The sequence below is a fragment of the Podarcis muralis genome, chromosome 4 (assembly GCF_964188315.1).
Source record: "Podarcis muralis chromosome 4, rPodMur119.hap1.1, whole genome shotgun sequence".
Taxonomy (NCBI): Eukaryota; Metazoa; Chordata; class Lepidosauria; order Squamata; family Lacertidae; genus Podarcis; species Podarcis muralis.
In genome coordinates, this window is record NC_135658.1 from 59,366,445 (window position 1) to 59,385,151 (window position 18,707).

Here is an 18,707-nt window from a genome sequence, read left to right on the forward strand (position 1 = left end):
GGGGACGGGGGAGAGACGCGAGGTCGCGAGAGAAATACTTCTCTCGCCTTCATTCTGTTTTGTTGCCTTCGTTTCTGCTTCCTGCAACGTCCCGTGTGCCTGGGCTATTTCACGAGGGACCAGATTATTAAGGCGCACGACGGCACCCCAATATCCCCCCCCCGCGTGGCCGCTCCACCTCCCCCACCTCCGAGTTCATTTGGGTGGAACAAACGGGCCCCACAGCTTCCCCCGGGTCTCGTACTAGGAGAAGCGGGGGCGCTATTTCTCCACCGCGCAGAAAACGTTGGCAAGAGACGACGTGTGTGTGTGAGAGAGTGAGAGAGAGACAGAGACGGCGGGCAGGGTTATTTGAAGGCTCGCCAGCCATTTTACCTTTCCCTTATTGACGGCCTTCCGCCGTCCTCCTCTCCCCGCCCCTCCCCGTCCCCAAACATCACTTATTCACAAGTTTTCCTGGCAAATGGCGGTAAAGAGTCGAAGACACTGCGCTTTGCTTCGTGGTTGATGTGCAAAGGAGGCTGCTGCGGTCCGAAGCCTTGCGCACGGCGGTGGAGGAAACGACCGGCTGCTGCCAGAGGTTTTTGGATGCGCTGCCGGTCTGTGCACCGCCCCCTTTGAACCCCGATCTTCCAGGGAAACGAAGGCAAAGGCTGTCTGAAGCCACTCTCTCCCTTCGAAGCAGGGTCTCCCTGGCAAACGGCAGGAAAGTCCTTTCCTTTCCTGCGGCTACACAGCAGTTGGCTGGGGTTGTGGAGTCCTCGCTTCCCCTCTTCCTCTTGCTCTCGACATCTCACCCCTCACTTTTGCAATGCACACGGCTCCTTTCCCCGAGGCTTGGAGCTCCTGTTCCTTACAAAAGCCAAGGGAAAACAGGAGATGGGGAAAGATCGTTCTCTCTCTCTCTCTCTCTCTCTCTCTCTCTCTCTCTCTCTCTCTCTCTCTCTCTCTCTCTCCTTCCCGTCCCGTTTTATCTGAGTCTCGAGTCCGGAATCCCCCATTCCGGATGCCGTTGCCTGTGCCCAATCGATCGCGGCCGCCCCGTAATGCCTACACAGCGCTTTGTTTACATGAGAAGAAAGTCCGGATCGCGAAGGCGCACGTGACGGCGCAGGAAGCCTCCCGGGGAACGTGCGCAGACAGAAGAAAGAGGAAGTTTAAAAGCCCCTGAAATAGCCACCCGACCGGCTCTTCTCTTTTTCCGCGCGCTGCTTGGGCAAACTTGGGCATCGTTCTGCGCGCCTCCGTTACGCACATGAGAAAATCGGGTTGGAGACGTCGCAGGCACATTGTGCTTAGCTTTGTGGCCAGACAAAATGCCACACGTCCCGGCTAAAGGTCAGCCGCCTTCCTCCCAGCCGTGGATACTTAGTTTGCTCTTTCCTACTTTGCTTAACAATCGTGCTTCAAGCTCTCTCGTACAACGCAGCTTCCCGCCACCTCTGCGCAACGGCGTGTTCAAATTTATGCCACCGTATTTTGCACGACCCCGTACATGCTTATTCATAAATTCTTCTGTGTTCAAGGGGGCTTACTCCGAGGCAAGTGTGCACAAGACTGCAGCCTTGTTTAAAATAGCAAACTGCACTAATATCTTAAGGTTACAGTTGTAATACCGTGGGGCGAGGCCCGTTTAACACAGCGGGGCTTGGTTCAGACATAAGATAGGAAGGGCTGGGCCAATTCGAAACTGTAAATGGAAGAAAAGGTGGTTTGACTTAAACGGAAGCCAGGACAGTGTAGTGCTTGGTGCAGACCAAGATGCTCCCTGAGTGACCTTGACACGCTCTGCCCTTTCCTTTGATCTTACCTCGCGCGATTGATGTGCGGCTAAAATTGGGGAACGTTTGCCACCTTGACCTCCTTGGAAGAGATATATAAATGCAATAAATACATTTCCAGTAATGTAGAGCCAGAAAGCGTGTAGTTGCCCCCGAGTTCAGGCTTTGAGTACATGTGCAGGCTCATGAATAGTTTAAGTGTACGTCGTGTCGTTATTGAAATCTAGGAGAAAAGGCTGCCTCCCCATCAGATGCTCTGCAGCTTGTTTAGGGGAGACCTGAAACGGGCAGGGAGTTAGAGATGGGCAAACTATGTATGGTCTTGTTTTGGTTACAGAGGAGGGCCTTCTCTGATTAACGCGAAAGCCCCGCTGGGTTAGCGCCATTCCTCCCTGACATTCGCCATCCACGTCCGCTTGCTCTACGGCTCCGACCCGCCTGCCGTGCAGCTGACGGCGGGCCTGTGGTTTATGCAGTGGAAAGTGGCCGGCTGCCAAAAGGAGCAGGAGGTGGAAAGAGGAAAGGCGCCAACAGGGAACTCGTGTGCGCTCGCGGCATTCGCTCTCCTTCCTGGCTCGCTGGAGCCCGGCTGGGGCTTACTCTCTTGGTTATTTTTCCTCCTTGCACCCTTTTTCGTGCCCTGGTTGGCAAGAAAGGCTACTTCGCCACCTTGAAGGGCGGGAAAGAGGGCGGGAAAGAGAGGCCGCCAACGCTCTCGGCATGGTTTCTCCGGACCCTCCTTCCCCGGGAGGCGAAGCGCAAAGCGCTGCGGCGGCTTCCCCTGGCCGCGGGCACCAGGTTTGTTGAGTTTGCGAAGGCAGGAGCGTGCGAGCAAAAGTTTGCTCCTGCGCCCGCCTCCAGTGGCTGCCAAGAGTCTGTTGCCGTTGCGAGGGCGATGCAAGCGGTTCCCTTTTTGAAGAGAGAGAGAACGAGAACGGGGAGGGCAGAGGAGGATCCAACAGCCAAGCAGGGCGCTGCGTGAATGCATTTGCCTCCCACCCAATGATGTGGAGTTGCGGCGGCTGCCAGTGGTGCCCGGAGAACTGGGTGTTCAGCCAGACACGCCGAGCGCCGGGGCCGCTTTTTTCTTTTCCTTTCGAGTCTGCTCTGTAACATGAGCGCAGCAGCTTGGGGGGGGGGGGGGAGAGGAGGCTCCTCTCGGCTGCGGACACCGAGCAGGTTTTGCAGCGAAACCCCCGCCGTGCAGCTCCCCCCCTTTTCCTCCCAGGCGAGCTTGACGGATTTGTCAGCCGGACACCTCCGGGGAGGAAATTCCGCGTGGCCTCTTTGGCGCTCGGAGCCTGCCTGCTGCTGCTGCTGCTGCTGCTGCTGCTGCCTTAGGTCACATTCTCGCGCAGCCAGCGAGCTCGCCTCGCTCGGCAGGAGGCGCGGCGCGATCCCCACCCCGGGGAGGAGGTTTTGCTTTCCGTCGCGGGCTGGTACGGTCGGAAGCTGCAGCTATGGCAGCTTCTAGCAACTCTGGCCGAGGTGCTGGCGCCCAGCTAGCAGCATATAAACGAGGTGGAGGGGGGTGCTCTCCAAAGTAGCATGCGGGAGGGGGAGGCACCGAGGAGAGAGCTTTTTAATCAAGTTTTTTTTTTTTTTGCGGGGGCGGGGCGGGAATCGTGAGATATGTGAAGTTCTGTTATTTTCTGTTGTCTCCTTCCTTACGTCCCCCCTTCTATGTATAAAGCAAAAGAGTGTTACATAACGGGGAGATTCCCGAAGGTAGAAGGAGACTTGCGGGGAATCGGAAAAGCAAAGTGCCAAGCCCTGAATCGCTCCACGGAGGCGGAGAAACAGCCAGGGAGGTGGTTTATTTAATTTTCAGGACGAATTAGATAAAACTGCGGTCTTTAGTCCAACTCCAACTCTCTAGTGTAGCCGGAATCTCAGCTAAAGCATACACACTAATTCAATGTACTGATTTTTGGGGGGGTGGGGTGGGAAATAATCGCAATAAACACGAACAAACTTTAACAGCTACGGCCTACCCGCCCTCGTTATGCCCAAACCCCACTTCTTTGACAATGTCTCTCAGCGTGACTTTCTCAGACGCTTGTGCATTTTAATTTACACTATGCATTATATATGTCGCCTTTTATTAGCATGGTCAAGGCAGGCGATTAATACCTAGAGCTAACACCCAGTCCTGAACAGCCCCGATTCTGCGCGCACTTTCTGGGGACTAGGCCTCGCTAAAGACAAGCGGGACTTGGGTCTGTCTTGATTTCGATGCGGGGGGGGGGCACTCCTTTTCAGCCTGAGGGTCCCACCTGAAGGAGCCTTTCGGGGCCGGCGGTGGGCGAGGCCAGAGGCAAAAGCTGGCGGCGGTGGCTCCATGGATGTTACGGTAGCCTACATTCTAACCGCGCAAGAGTCAAAAGGTTTCTGTGTTCTATGTCTCTATAAAGTGCGTCAAGGCAAGCGAAGAGGCATTATCTTCTGTCAAGGACACATTAAAACCAGACAAAAGCGCTCCGAAGGGTTTGTGGGGGCAGGGCCAGTGGGGTGCGGCCTAAGGAGAGTGGGCTTCCGGTCCTCCATCCTTGTTTTAGTGGACCTCTTGGGATTTACCTTAAGGTAAGAGGGTAAAGGAAGGTTTGGGTAGTTACAGGGTAAACCAGTGCATGTCTACTCTAGTCCCAATGCGTTACTGGGGATTACTCCCGGGTAAACGAGTAGTGGGTAGGACTGCAGCCTTGAGCACATTTCTTTGATTTCACTGGGACTTGCGGGTGAAGCCTGCTCTGGACCGTAGATCCAAATGCTCGGGTTTAACTGAGCTGTGGATCCATTGCTCCGTAAGCGGAGTGGTTGCTTATACTGTATGTAACCTTCCAGGCTCACAGGCACAAAGCAGAGAGGGCTGCTGCTTTGCCAGCAACGTCTCCTCCTGGAGCCCGAAGGGTTAAAAGTCTGTTGCTTGTTGCAATGAAATTATGGCTGGCAGTGGCGCCGCTGTTTGTTCAACAGACCTCCACTTTTAAACAGTTCACAAAAAGTTCATCAGGGCGGCGGTGATTATAAACAACGTATGTATGCGCTGGGAAGCGCGACCCTGAAAACGAGCAGAAACGAGCAAACATCTCGCCTCGCCCACCTCCCGGGAAGGGATCGCGCGCGCTCGGTTGTACTTTTTGCACAGAACCGGCTCAGGCGCTGCGCGCGCTCCCGGCTGCTGCAACTCTTCTCCGGGCCTCCGAAAAGGCCTTTCTCTCCCAGCCCGCGGATCCCGTCTCCCTTTCGCCTCGTGTCGCTGGGATGCAGCGGCGACGCTCCAAAGGGGAATTTCGCAACTTCTTCTGTTGCAAAAGCTCCGCGGCAGACCTTAAGCAATCCCAGCCTCGCTCTGGGCCCCTTCTGTGCAAACACCTTTGCCCGGGGCGAGTTTCGCGGCGTGGACTATCAAAGAGAGATGGTTGTCTTGCAGCAGAAGGCAACATAGTAGTTTTCTTTTTCTCCTTGTTTTGTTGTTTTATTTTTAAATATGCACTGTAGCGCTTGGGGAGCTATCATAATCTGGGCCGATTATTTGGCAATTTGCCTTTGACCTTCCTCTCTTCCCAGTTTAGGAAACCTTTGCATTCAGGGCGTAGCTTCGTTTGCATATCTGCCTTTGGAAGCCATCGGCTCCCCTTCCCCACACAGCGCCCCAAGTACCTGGGGTCGACTCAGATCGCGCTCTTGGGGTCGACTTTTGCAGATCTCAGGAGCACCAGCCGATGGCAACCAACGATACATTTCCCCGCGAGGAAACCCAGAGCCTTAGCTCAGTTCCAGCCTATAAAAAGCAAGATTAGGCTCCAGGGCATGTCTCCTGCTTTTCAGAAAAGGGGTGGGGGAAAGGGGAGAGGGAGCGGCGTCCCCTCCCTCCGTGCAGACAGCCCTATCTCTTTGGACTTTGTGTCCCCTCCATTCCTTACAGATGAGGCAGCGCTCTGGGCGGCTACTAACCGTATGTAAAACTCTCAATCACTCTCCAGGCTGCGGCTGCTCCATTCGAAAACATTACGAGCCGTGCATCTGGAAAACACTAAATCTGGTCAGCAAAACCCGTCTTTCCCCTGGAACAACAACTTTTGAATGATAGGGCGATATTTCGTCCTAGCCTTTACTGGGGCGGTGGGGGGGGGGTGCGAGGAGAAGGAAGGAGGAGAGGAGAAGGGGCCAGTTCCTCTTCCTTGACAGCAATTGGGGTCAGCTCTTGCAAGCTAGCTGCTGCGGAGGGAGGGAGGGGACGGTGCCATTTCAGTAAAATATGTTCCGTGCGTGGGGATCTGCACAAAAGGCTTCTTCAAGGAGCTGGGAGGGGGAACAAGAAGGGCTCATGAAATGCTTGAGAGAACACAGGGCTTTCCTTGACGCTTATCCGGAGGTTCTCCTCTGATCGTGGGTGGAGCATTTGTGCGCAAACGCAACCTGTCCTAGGTTTGCCTCCGCTCCGGTTTTAAGGGTTAATTCGTCTGTTTTGGAGCACGGGGGCTTTTAAACTGCGAGGCGTGCGTGCGTGCGTGGCGCTCTCCACTGGCCTCTGCGTGGATAGGTCCGACCAGACCCCGGGGCTCCTCCACCGTTTACTCTCGGGTAATCCAACTGGGCTTGGTTGAGCCACAGGGGTTGGAGGGCTGCAGCAGTAGAGCCCGATCCTAATCGCATACTTATATTGGATAGTGAATTAGTTTCAGTGGTGCTGTATCCCCAAGTTATTAACCGTGTGTAGGATGGCCCCTTATTAGGAATAAACAGGTTAAGGTCTCCATCCGTTCCGCGCGATCCTAAACGCGTTTAGCTTAGAAATGGGTCCCGATTTGTGCAGGGCGACTTCCTCGGTGGTAGCTACGTTAAGAATTGCGCCCTAGTACGCCTCCGTTTAAAAAACCGAAAAAGCCCGGGAAGCCTCCCTTCTCTGCAGAAAAGCAATTTAGCGCAGCGCGTCCCGCGCTCGCCGTTCCTCCCCTTGGCGAGGCATTTTGTGCCTGCGCGCACTTTCCCCTCCCCTCCCTCCTTTTTGGTGAGAGGAAGAGCTGAAGGGGTATCCTGTGCATTAAAGGCTCCCCCTACTTATTAACCCAGCATTTAACAGCGGGATGCAGGCTGAAGCTCAGTCAAAAGAAACGACTGAACCTCCAAAGAGCAATTAAAATCCGGCACTGGAATAAATCACGCGCCGCGATAATCGTGTTAATAAAACGCAGCTTGTCCTGACACTTCACTCATGCAGCAAACTAGAATTTAATGCGGGCGGAGATGGCGCGTTCGGGAGGGAAGAAAGGCAGGCGAGGCCCTTCTGTTGCTGGACGCGAAAATCCGGTTGCCTTTCACCTGCCTTCCCTGCTGCACGCAGCGCCGATCCTTTCGGACTGCTAATGCTTCTCCAGTGAGCCCGCTAATGATTTCTTTCCCTGGAGTGAGCAGGCGTCATTGAATTACTGAAAGCACTCAAAGCAGCGGCGGCGGCGGCGGCGGCGCAACAACAGCAGCAGCAGCTCCAATGGTGGAAGCCACCAGGGTTGGGTTACTTAATCAAATCAAGGGCTGGGGATCTCACCAACCTACTTAATGTTTTCTCTCTCTCCCCTTAACCCTTTTCTGGGCTGGGAGACGAACTTCTAGGAAAATGGTTGCCCTGTTAAAAATAGGAGCTCTTGTTTGTCTCTGGCATTCTACTTCAGCTTGTTTTCAGAGATAGAAACTTCATTTGAAGTGGAAACTGACATTTGACACTTTGCTTTTTTGCTTTTTTAAAAAAGTGAATGTTAGGATATCACTCTGTGCCTTCAGTCTGGCCCTGCTCCCACTCCCAGGCTGTGTTTTCATATTTGGATTTCCTCCTTGCTAAAGTTATCTCTTCAAACACAACCCAGTTCTTTTGTGCACTGGGTAAGATCCCGCCAATGTTGAGCCCTGCTTTGTGAATAAATGAAAACCTGCGGGAATTTGTCCTGCTTAATTTTGGTTGGATCTCCCCCATTATTTGGATTTAAAGTTTCATTGGAAGTTACTTCAACATAATGGGGACAGTCAGGCTAAAAAGTGACACTAGGTACCATTGATTTCAGAGGGTTGGGGGTGTCACAAGTGCCGCTTGATCACACACACTGGTTGAGCTACACTTGGAAAAGAAAATCCACTGGTGTCTGTATCAATGCAAATGATATATTGCTGTTTACGAAGGGTTAAACACACACAGACAGAATTATGCCGCCAAAGTCGAGTACTCTTACATCCTGTAGAAGTTACGCAGATGCACAACACTCCCAGTGAATTTATTTATTTATTGCATTTATTTCCTACCTTTTCCCCCAAGGAGCTCAAGGTGGTATATGCATGGTGTTCTCTCTCTCCTCATTTAACAACAACCCTGTGAGATAGGTTAGGGTGAGATAAGAAAGTGAGTGCCCAAGGTCACTCTGTGAGCTTCATGGCCAAGTGGGGATTGGAACCCAGGTTTCCCACTCAGACAATCTCACCACAACAATGCACTAGACTCTATGGGAAATCAATAGGATGCAAAAGCATTTTCTTTTGGGTGGGTTTTTGCTGGTCCTGTTTCCTTACTAAGTTTTATGGGTATATTGTTGTGTGTGTGTTTTTGTTTTTGCAAAAGTCCCTACTTTTTTTGTATGCCACCTTAAGCAATTTTAATCAGTAGTGTGGTAACTAAACGCTATAATGTCCCAGTTGGTTTTCATTTGCTTGTCTGTGTGCACCATGAATTCCTGAGATGTAATTCGCTTGAGTATCAAGCAAATATCTCTGGCTTCATTACAAGTAAGGTGTGCTTTGCTGATGGGTGTGTAATTGTTTTTATTTCGAATTAAACTCAATGGGAGTAACATTCTTCCCCTGTCCTGCACAACGTTCGATTTATAGCGTTTCTGACCAGTGCATTCCCTCAACTTCCTACTTTTTGTTACATGTGTTTTAACTCTGGCTGCTCACGACCTTGTACCAAGCCTATATTCCTTGTTAATTATCTCGAGGGAGACCGGTGATTCCACTATGATGTCTGCCCTTCCTCCGCGGTCAATCTTCTCAACTTCTTTTTTTTTCTTTCCCACCAATTAGATTATACACACGTGTGAAGAAAAGCCTCTGTTTTAAGGTGAAGTCATGCTTTCTGCAACTCCCCTGTATGGCAACGTTCATAGCTGGATGAGCAATGAGAGAGTCCGCATGTGTGGGATTAACGAAGAGAGGTAAATATTTTTAAGTTTCGGGAAAGTTAAACCACGCGGTGTTTCTGGAGAAGGGGGTTTCAGCGTTAATTTGTCTTAGCGTATAGCTTTTTTTTAATAGCTTGCATGGAGATAACTCATGGAGAGCTCTTTTATGAGACAAGAGTTGGAGAAGAGAGATGTTATGGGCGCAGACTCTCCCTTCGTGTACTGTTTTAACAATCAGTGTTGCTCAGGAAACCAGAAGGGGGCTTATAAAAGATTAGCTCCCAAAGTCACCTCTTCCTCACATATATTACATACATTCTCTCCCAATCTTCAGTGTATTTACTGGAAAGCAAACGTCTGTGATTTTTAATGAAACTTATTTCATGGCATGCGTGCTTAAGGTTGTCCCTGTAAGTTTATTATTTTATATTTGTGAAAAAGACAAGAACAACATGGATTCAGGTTTTTAATTTTAATTGGTCCACATTACGTGGCCTGCAACTTAAGATAATTTGCCCAGCAATTAGATATTTCTATAACTTTCCACAAACTAGCACAAAGGTAAGAGTTTGGCCCCAGTTCAGAAACCATTCGTCATTCTTCATTGAAATGAATGGGGCAAGTTAGTCATGATTAATCTAAGCCACATTCGCTGCAATGAGACAAAGCAAGGCTAACTTTCTCTGGATTGGGGCCTTGTAAAAGCACACCAAATACAGTTTTTTAAAGAGACTTTACAAAATAGTGGACAACACTGTAATTTTTTACTTCTAATTATTAAAATGAAGCAAGCACACTGCTTGTGTTTGCAAGTACTTTTGGTCAGAGTTGTGCCCTATAGAAAATAAAATCAGGACACCATCGGGTCATTTAATAACTTTCTCTGATAGTTTGAAAACAGCACGCGAAAATTATGAGTTCCGAGACACTGAGGGGGAATGCCATGGCTGTGTATATTGTTATCAAATGTCAAAGGAAGGAGGTGCAGATGAGCAAAATGCTATTGTTCTGTTTCTATCCAATTGCATCCTGTGGCTATTCCAGTAGGTGTGGGTTGTAACAATAATAGCTGGAAACAGGGCAAAAATGTGGGTGTTGCTTTTACTTTAAAAATTGATAGTGCCACCACTTTAAATATCCTTCTGGGTAATGATGAAACTTCCCTTCTGCTGTATGTCAGCAATTGTGTCCCTGGGATTTGAAAGTTGGCACTGAGGTGCATTCTTTTATCTGTGTTTTCTGTGATAACAAGTCCCTGAGCTGCTATGCTGCTAACACACAGATGTATGGTTCCTTCTTCAGCATTGAACAGCTGACATTTGTATGATATTAGAAGTGTGTGGGTTTTTCCTGTCTCTGTATATATATGTGTGTGTGTGTGTGTGTGTGTGTGTGTGTGTATGTATGTATATAAACGATACTATACAGGGTTGTTTGTTTCTAAATAAAGAGTATTTACCACCACGTATTGCTTTAGCAAAACTCCTTAACTGGAAATAAAGTCCAAAAACATTTTTTCATCCCTGAACTCTATAGAGAGAGAAAAAGCCCAATTAGAGGGCAAATCTGTTAATTTTCTTCTGCACTGATGTATTGATAAAGGTAATTTAATAGAAACACTGCAGTCAGATCAAAATGTCAAACCATTAACGTTGTGTCTGTAAGTCACCTTTTAAAAATATCTCTTGAAAATAGGAAAATCCCAGTTAATGATGGAGATGCTTCGAAAAGCAGGTTGGAATTAAGGGAAGAAAATCACCTGAACCACAGTGTGGTAAGAAACTGATAGTTCCGTTTGATGACAAAAGGTTTTTCACTGGATTTTTGTGCTATGGCTTCCGTTTCAAATAACTATTTGGGACTAATGAATAGTCCCAAACCAGAGGTGGCATTCAAATATTGGGTTACGGTTGCATCCTTTTGTATATATTTCTAGTATCTGAGTCTTAAGCATTTTTTACTTCGTCATATGCTTAATAGCGCATCATGAACACTCTTAAGTCATGATTGCTCTAAAAAACATCACTTGGCATATTTCAATTAGGCTTCTGAGAATTTCAGCGACTGACAGCTGGTAGCCTTGGGTGGACAGAATGGGGTGTGTGAGCCTTTGCTATAGTTTCAGTGTCTAGAGAGGAACCACCTAAAGATGATCCTAAAGATGTCACAGGCTTCTTGAAAGAAGGGTGGGATATAAATATAAGAAAATTGGAAGAACTAGAACTAGTACAATCTGCAGTTTAGGGCTGGCTGAGTGTTTAGGAATGAGATTTGAGAGAAAGTGGCCCAGGGCCAGTGCTTTTCTTCTTAAAAAAAAAGGTGTCGGTGCTGTGTACCCCTGAGTACCCCTGGGAAAAAGCACTGCCCAGGGCTGTTGTTTTTTCTTGGGGCTTAGGAGGACTGTGGCGCCTAGGCCTTTGCCTGCTTTCACTGCAGTGTGTTTGCTTCTTAGAATTGGGTAGCCTACTTTCTCTCATCTCATGTAGGAGCAAACATTTGGAACAGAGGAGAGACCAGTGTTTCTGTTTCTTCTTCTTCTTCTTCTTCTTCTTCTTCTTCTTCTTCTTCTTCTTCTTCCAACTTATATACCACCCTATACCCAGAGGTCTCCTGTAATACAACTACATGACGTGATCTTGCTTTCTCCTTTCCCTCTTTGTTCATATGAGGATGCTGGGAAAGGCAGCAGTTTAGCTCCTCTGCTGGCCTGTGAAAGTTACTAACGCACAATGCTATGTATGTGTCTACTTGGAAGTCAGCCCCATTGAATTCAATGGGACTTTCTCCCAGGGAAGTATATATAGGATTGCAGCCTAAATATCACTTATTTTGGCTATCAATAAGCAGAGGAACAGAAGTAAAAAAAGACTCAGTGGCATTATTTGATTTAAATGATTTTTGGAATATAAATAACTTTGCATCTGAGGGACCCCCCCTCCCTCCGTAAGCATACCTTATGAAATGTCCCTAGTAGGAAGCGAGTACACCCATGGTTCTGGAAATCAATTTTTTTGGTTGAGTAGCAAAGATTTTAGGATATTATCCTAAAATCCATGTAGATGTTTTGCTAAGTATGAAAGGATCTAGAGACCTATTAAACTAATCTTACTGAAAAAATAATAAACTTGGCAGGTCTCAGACTCCACAGACAGATGAATGAAGCAGGCTAAAATTTTAAAATTTGATTTACTTTATTCCTCTGCATTTATCAGTTTAATCAGCCCACATTAGTTTTTCACAATAAAAACAATGAATTCGCTTCCTTTTGTTTCCCGCAATGTTTTTTTTTTTTTTAAGTACCTGTAGTCTTGAATAGTACTTGACTAAATGCCAAAGTCACCTCTCTCTTATTTCACAAAGGTGGATGCCACGGCAGTGCATCGCATTGACAGCCTTGCAGCTCTGAGCATGGACCGGTCTGGACTTATGCGGGAAGGGCTTAGAGTCCCCAGCGGTATTGTCTATTCCAGTTTATGTGGACTTGGCTCAGACAAGCCCCGGGACGCTACAAGTGCTATTGCTGGCCTTGGATTTGCTCCTGAAAGAAATCCAGAGATGCAGTTCAAGTCTAATCCCACTGAAGCAATTGAAAATGCAGCTGGAAAACCCCCAAATGGCTTCAGTGCTATGTACAAAACGCCACCTGGAATACAAAAAAGTTCGCTTCCGACTGGGGAGACCCTAGGCTTGGACAGAAGCTCAAGCGACAAACCGAGTCCTCTCAATGTCAATGGTGCTAGTTACCTAAGGCTACCCTGGGTAAATCCTTACATGGAGGGTGCTATTTATCCTTTTCTCGAATCACCAAATAAGTATTCGTTGAACATGTATAAGGCCTTGCTACCTCAGCAGTCCAATTACAGCTTGCCACAGCATCTGACCTACTCGCCCGTATGTACAAATGGTGAACGTTTTTTATACTTGCCACCTTCTCATTACGTTGCTCCCCACATTCCGTCATCGTTAGCTTCACCAATGAGGATCTCTGCTGCAACCGCAGCTCCAGCTATTCCCCCTCTAGGACACTGTCCAGAAAAGAGCTTGTCTTGGAAGATGGGAGTTGGACCCGGAACTCCTGTGGACTCTCATGCCTATCCACATATCCAGAACAGCAAGCCTCCCAGAGTCCCATCTGCAAAGCCAGCGGCTAGTAATATGCCCACAGACCCCACTGTTCTCTTGTCTCATTCGCCGAGACCATCACCTAGAGTTCACCTCCCGACGCAGGTTGGGGACGCTTACTCGGAGTTTCAGAAACACTTTTCCAGGATTTCGACGTCTCCTTCTTCAGTTACACTCCCAAAGCCATACGTGAATGTAAGCAATGAGTTTCCTCCAAGAGTCTCCGGGGGGAAAGCTCCTAAAACACACGACACAGGCGAAATCTCTCAGCAGCCTACAGTGCATGCAAGGAAAACAGGTCACGACAGGAAGGACAGCAGATCCCCTCCACTGTTAGAAAAACAACAAACTGTTACCAAAGAGATTATAGACAAACCATTGGATTTGTCATCAAAAGTTGTTGACATGGAGACAACCAAATCTGATCATGTTAAGAAAATGGCGCCAACTGTGCTGGTTCATAGCAGGGCCGGAAGTGGCTTGGTTTTACCTGGAGGTGATCTTCCAAAAGAAACCATTTCTCCTGGAAGCGGTTGCCCTGTCTATAGACCTGAAATAATCAGCACGGCGCCTTCCTCCTGGGTTGTTCCTGGTCCAGGTCCCAATGAAGATAACGGTGGTAAAAACATGCAGTTGAAAAACAAAGCATTGGACTGGGTGACGCCACAACAGCGGAGTTCTTCTTGCCCTAGGATGGGGGGTACAGAAGCAGTTGTCAGTAATATTTCAGGGTCTGTGTCAAGCGGAGGTCGCCCAGCATCTGCTTCTCCTGCTCCAAATGCCAATGTCGATTGCCCTAAGACGACTAGCTCCGTAGAGACCACTGCATCTGTCATACAGCACATAGGACAACCTTTAGCAGCAGCATCTTCAAAGCATAGTAATAAGGCAGCTAAATGCAATAATCCAGAACCTATCTTCAAAGCAAATGAGAACACCCTTGCACCAACTTCCATATTTTTCCCTCCCAATGATGCGTTCCGATCTCCACCATTGCCCTATCCGAGAAGCTATCTCCCATATCCAGTTCCAGAAGGCTTAGCTATAGGCCCCTTGTCTCTACATGGGAAAGGACCTGTATATCCTCACCCTGTTCTGTTACCCAATGGGAGTCTTTTCCCTGGACATCTAGCTCCCAAACCTACCATTCCATACAGCCTGCCAGCCAGCAGAGGTGAGTTCATGACCTACCAGGATGCTTTGGGCATGGGTATGGTACACCCAATGCTGTTACCCCATACAGCTTTGGAGCTGAAAGATGAGAAATCGGAAAGGAGGTCTAGATCGCATGAACGGCTCCGTTATGAAGACCCTGCCTTGAGAAACCGATTGCCTGAGATGCTGGAAACCAGCACAAAACTACATTTTGAAGTACCTGCAGACAGAAACACGAAATTGCACCAAAGTTCAAGTCATGGTAAAAATACTACCAAAAGTGACAAGCACCTGTTTGCAGAACCGAGAGAGGAGCAAGATGTGAAAGGTGAAACGAACCTGACGAAACCTAGCTTTCCTGTTGAAAGCAGTAATCAAGCAAGCGACCCCACAAAGCACAAGGTAGAACAAGGCTTCCCCCACAGAGATTTCATTGTGATGAGAGAAGACTGTGGGAGAAGCAATTTCCATGAAGTTTATAACTTCAAGCAAGCCCAGAGCCCACACCCATCAATGTTCAACTTAAGGAAAGAGGACCTTTCCTTGAGCCAGAATAGGGAGAGGTTAACGGTTCCCACTTCCTCTGTGTTCTTGGAGGCTGCTCACGGAAACGATGGCCTAGCTATGTCCTTTTGCAAAATGCCAGATGATGCTAAACAGCTTTGTATGGGAAACACGCAATCAAGTATGGAAGTCAGTCAGGCATATGCCAAAGAGGGAACTGAGGGCGCGGAACCTAATGATGGCAAATTCCTGAAACCTAAGCCATCTAACCTGGCAAAGAGAATCGCAAACTCTGCTGGTTACGTAGGTGATCGATTCAAGTGTGTTACGACAGAACTGTATGCAGATTCTAGCCAACTTAGTCGAGAACAGCGGGCTCTGCAGGTGAGTTCTGAGGCTTAACTACCAAAGCAGTTTTAAAAAAAACACAGTTCACAGTTGAGAATGAAATATGTACAACTCTATAAGTCTATCTTGAACTTAACTAGCAGTGGTAATCTTGTGTATATTCGGGTTCTGCTAGGAAGCCAGGGGTATTGGAGCGTTAATAGATAAGAATTATATGTAGTTAATTGGTGTAACAAATAATTAAATCTCATAAGCATAACATGTAATAGTGAAAGGAAGCTGAAGAATGCATGACATGTTTGTTTTTAAAGGTAGTTTGCTATAGCTTGCCTGTGTTTGGCTAGCACTATTAAATACCAAAGGAAAGGCAGAAGTTCTGATGATTATTTCATACAGGACATTTGATTAAAAAGGAGTAGCAGCCATATGTTAGCGGGTTTAATGCAACTTCTTTACCAAGCAGAAATGTAGCTTAAAGGAATAGAAGCTGTAGTGAATTTGACGTTGAATGATGGCAAGTATTGTAGGTTATTTTTTAGATTTGTGAAAGAATGAGTTAAGCCAAATTGTTTTGCGTTGTTAAAAAAAGAAAGAATTAGTTGATGCTTATAAAAATGGATGAAATTATCTAAAATTTAAATGATCCATTGAGTGCCCATTTTAATTACATAGATGGAAGGATTACAAGAGGACAGTATTTTATGTCTACCTGCTGCTTACTGTGAGGTCAGTTCTTCAAATTTTTATTACTAGAATCTTGCATAAACCTTTGAGTTAAAATTTCATTTCCAAGTACACAAAGGGAAGTTGTGGGCCATGGTCGTCTTTATTCATTGTACAGTTTATGTTTTGTTTCTTTGTTATACCTCTCAAAAGACAATGCTTTTTAATACACATATATAAATATATATATATATATAATGTTATTTACTTTTATATATGGAAGAACTGTATATCATTTGTGCATAGATACTACATGCCTTGCATATTGAACACATGGCATTTTAAAACTTTATATAGAATTGCGTGTATCTCAAAACTTTGGGTTTGAGCAGATATTTTCTTTTGGAAATACTTTTCATAGAAGGTAAGGTAAATGAAGTAGCTCTTATTGTGAGATGTCTTTCTTCCCCATATCAATTCTCTTTCTAGCGTGCCATGATGCGCTTCTCAGAGTTGGAGATGAAAGAGAGAGAAGGCCACGTAGCAACCAAAGACCCGGAGGTCTGCAGATTCAACCAAGCAGACTGGGAAAACTTGAAAGGAAATAATGAAAAGAAACCTAAGTCTGTCACTTTGGAAGATGCCATTGCTGGGCAAAATGACAATGACAGATGTAAGCAAAGTTTTTATATGCCTTTTTGAAATTTCTGTGTGCCTCCTGTAGTCATTTAGAGCAAAACATGGCGATGCCATTACAGTGGTACCTCGGCTTACATATGCTTCAGGTTACAGGCTCCGCTAACCCAGAAATATTACCTCGGGTTAAGAACTTTGCTTCAGGATGAGAGCAGAACACTGTGGCGGCGGTGCGGCAGCAGCAGGAGGCCCCATTAGCTAAAGTGGTGCTTCAGGTTAAGAACAGTTTCAAGTTAAGAACGGACCTCCGGACGAATTAAGTACTTAATCCGAGGTACCACTGTACGTAGATGTTAAAGCATTCAGCTCCAAAAAGCTGCTGGACAGTCATAGCAATGCCTACTGGGTGATATACAACATTAGTCATAGAGTAGACCATTTGATAACAGTAGATGTCAGTGGGTCTTCTCTGAATATGACTAATGTTGCATATCGCCCACTAAGTTTCCCTTGACAAGAAGTGAAAACAAGTTTCTTTCATGTAAACATTTGTCAACTGCAGCTTGTCATTTGTGTAGCTTAAAAGTTGCGTCGGTCTTAGTGTGGGTTCTTTGTTGTCTTAAGCAGGGAGAAAGGAAGGCAGGTAATGGGAGGGTTGAGCTAAGTCATATAATCAGAAAACCTTCCATTTAGTTATTTGAAGACTGTGAACGTTAACATTGTGTGTGTGTGTTGTTGCTTTTTTTGCAGAAAGCCACTGCAATGTGGTGATCTGTATTGTGTAGTAGAAGCCTGCCCTCTCCCTCCATATCAGCAAACTGTTCAGTGCACAAATTTTCCATTCATAGGCTTGTCAACTTCCATCAGACCAGTAAAGAATAAAACTATGCCATGAATCAACAGGGCCAGCTGGTGTGGCAGCACCGTAGTTCTGAACTCCTGCCAGCACTGCTGCTTGCTGCTTACCAGGGTGATGTGGGAGCTGGGCAGTGGTGACGCCAACGCAGCCTGGCCATACTGGTGGAGCCAATCTAGTGCCCCAACAGCTGCCCATTACCTTTTAAAATTGGGGGTGATTTGTTCTTGATTTTGGCTGTATTCTTCCCACCATTAGAATGGAAGAAGTACCTGCTAATTTCTAGTGATTTCAGCAGCAGTAAGTGTGCAATGAACAAAAAGATTGGAGGGTTTGTCGCCTCAGTGTATCCAAACCTCTTCAGATGTGATAACCTATTACTTCTCCCTTCCCACAAACTTGCTAATAGAAAAATGGGTGTTCTTTAGAGTGTGTGTAACTTTGTGGGGGCTGGTCTGCCATGGCTGGTAAACTGAGTCAATAAGAGATGTTAGTTACAAGTTGCTAAGTTGCCATCTCATAATGGGTTGGCCACAAATTCATATATTCATCTATAAAATCCAGATCTACAGGCAATGATTTGTGCGCTTCCAATTGACGCGCAACTGTGCATGCGTGCCTGGGAAAAGGGGGCAGGGTGGGGGCATAACAGAGTGGAGCAGGCTTATGTGCACTTCAGCAATGTGTGTGTGTGTGTGGGGGGGGGCAGGAACGTAACCCCTGTTGTTGCCTGTATTTGATAAACACTGTTAATCCAGCATAGAACAAGGTTGGGGAGCGCTTGGCTAGGCTAAGACTCTTGAAGAGAGTCTTCTCTTCTCAGCTATGCTCAGCAGAGTTCAGGTAGTTGAAGAATGCATCCTAGGCTTCCTTCTGAACCTGGAGACCTGATGCCCCATTCTGCTTGCTCCTCCTCCTCCTTTTTGTGGCTTCCTTCAGTTTCAGTAACTGCTTGTGTTTCAGTGCACTCCCCATGAGCCCTGAAAACTCAAAAGTGCTGTTCAGTTAAAAGGAAAGCAGTTGCAGTCTGTGTCTATTCCCCCAGCTGATACGGTGGGTGGAGGGGCGATTCATACACATCCTCATCAAGCAATAGGGTGAAGGGAAGAGCTGTCTTTTTCAGAGGCAGCTGGAGCCCAAGAAACTAATGGTGTGAGGAAGGAAGGGAAGGACAAATCAGGGTTTGAATAAAAGAAGGAAGGAGACAAAAAGGTCTCTCAACATGGAGGTTGATTGGGTGCATAGCATGCTGCAGGGAGGCAAACATAAGTTTTGTGAAGGGAGCACCATGTTGCTGTGATCCTGCAGGTGCGGATGTGAGGACGAATTCTGTTGGAATGGGTTATCTAGGGACACGATTCAGGTTATTTACTCCACTGCAACTGTTCTTCTACGCATGCAAGTGTCAAGCTTTATGTAAGATTGACCGTAACTTGACACTTTACGTTATCCAGCAGCGGCATTTTTTTCTTC

General features: G+C 47.1%; 1 protein-coding gene across 7 annotated transcripts in view; it reads left to right on the forward strand.

Moving 5' to 3' along the window:
* The window catches only part of BCOR (BCL6 corepressor), an 84,516-nt gene that overhangs the window by 31,673 nt on the left and 34,136 nt on the right, over positions 1 to 18,707 (forward strand). For 5 of the 7 annotated variants that reach the window (XM_028727373.2, XM_028727372.2, XM_028727380.2 and 2 more), the window contains exons 2-6: positions 8,853 to 8,983; positions 10,646 to 10,724; positions 12,311 to 15,115; positions 15,752 to 15,805; positions 16,232 to 16,415. In XM_028727373.2, the coding sequence (XP_028583206.2) occupies positions 8,898 to 8,983; positions 10,646 to 10,724; positions 12,311 to 15,115; positions 15,752 to 15,805; positions 16,232 to 16,415 (3,208 nt within the window). In that variant the 5' untranslated portion in view covers positions 8,853 to 8,897. Of the gene's footprint in view, positions 1 to 5,743; positions 5,827 to 8,852; positions 8,984 to 10,645; positions 10,725 to 12,310; positions 15,116 to 15,751; positions 15,806 to 16,231; positions 16,416 to 18,707 lie in introns of those variants that run through there. The other 2 variants (XM_028727377.2, XM_028727379.2) reach the window with 2 other exon arrangements.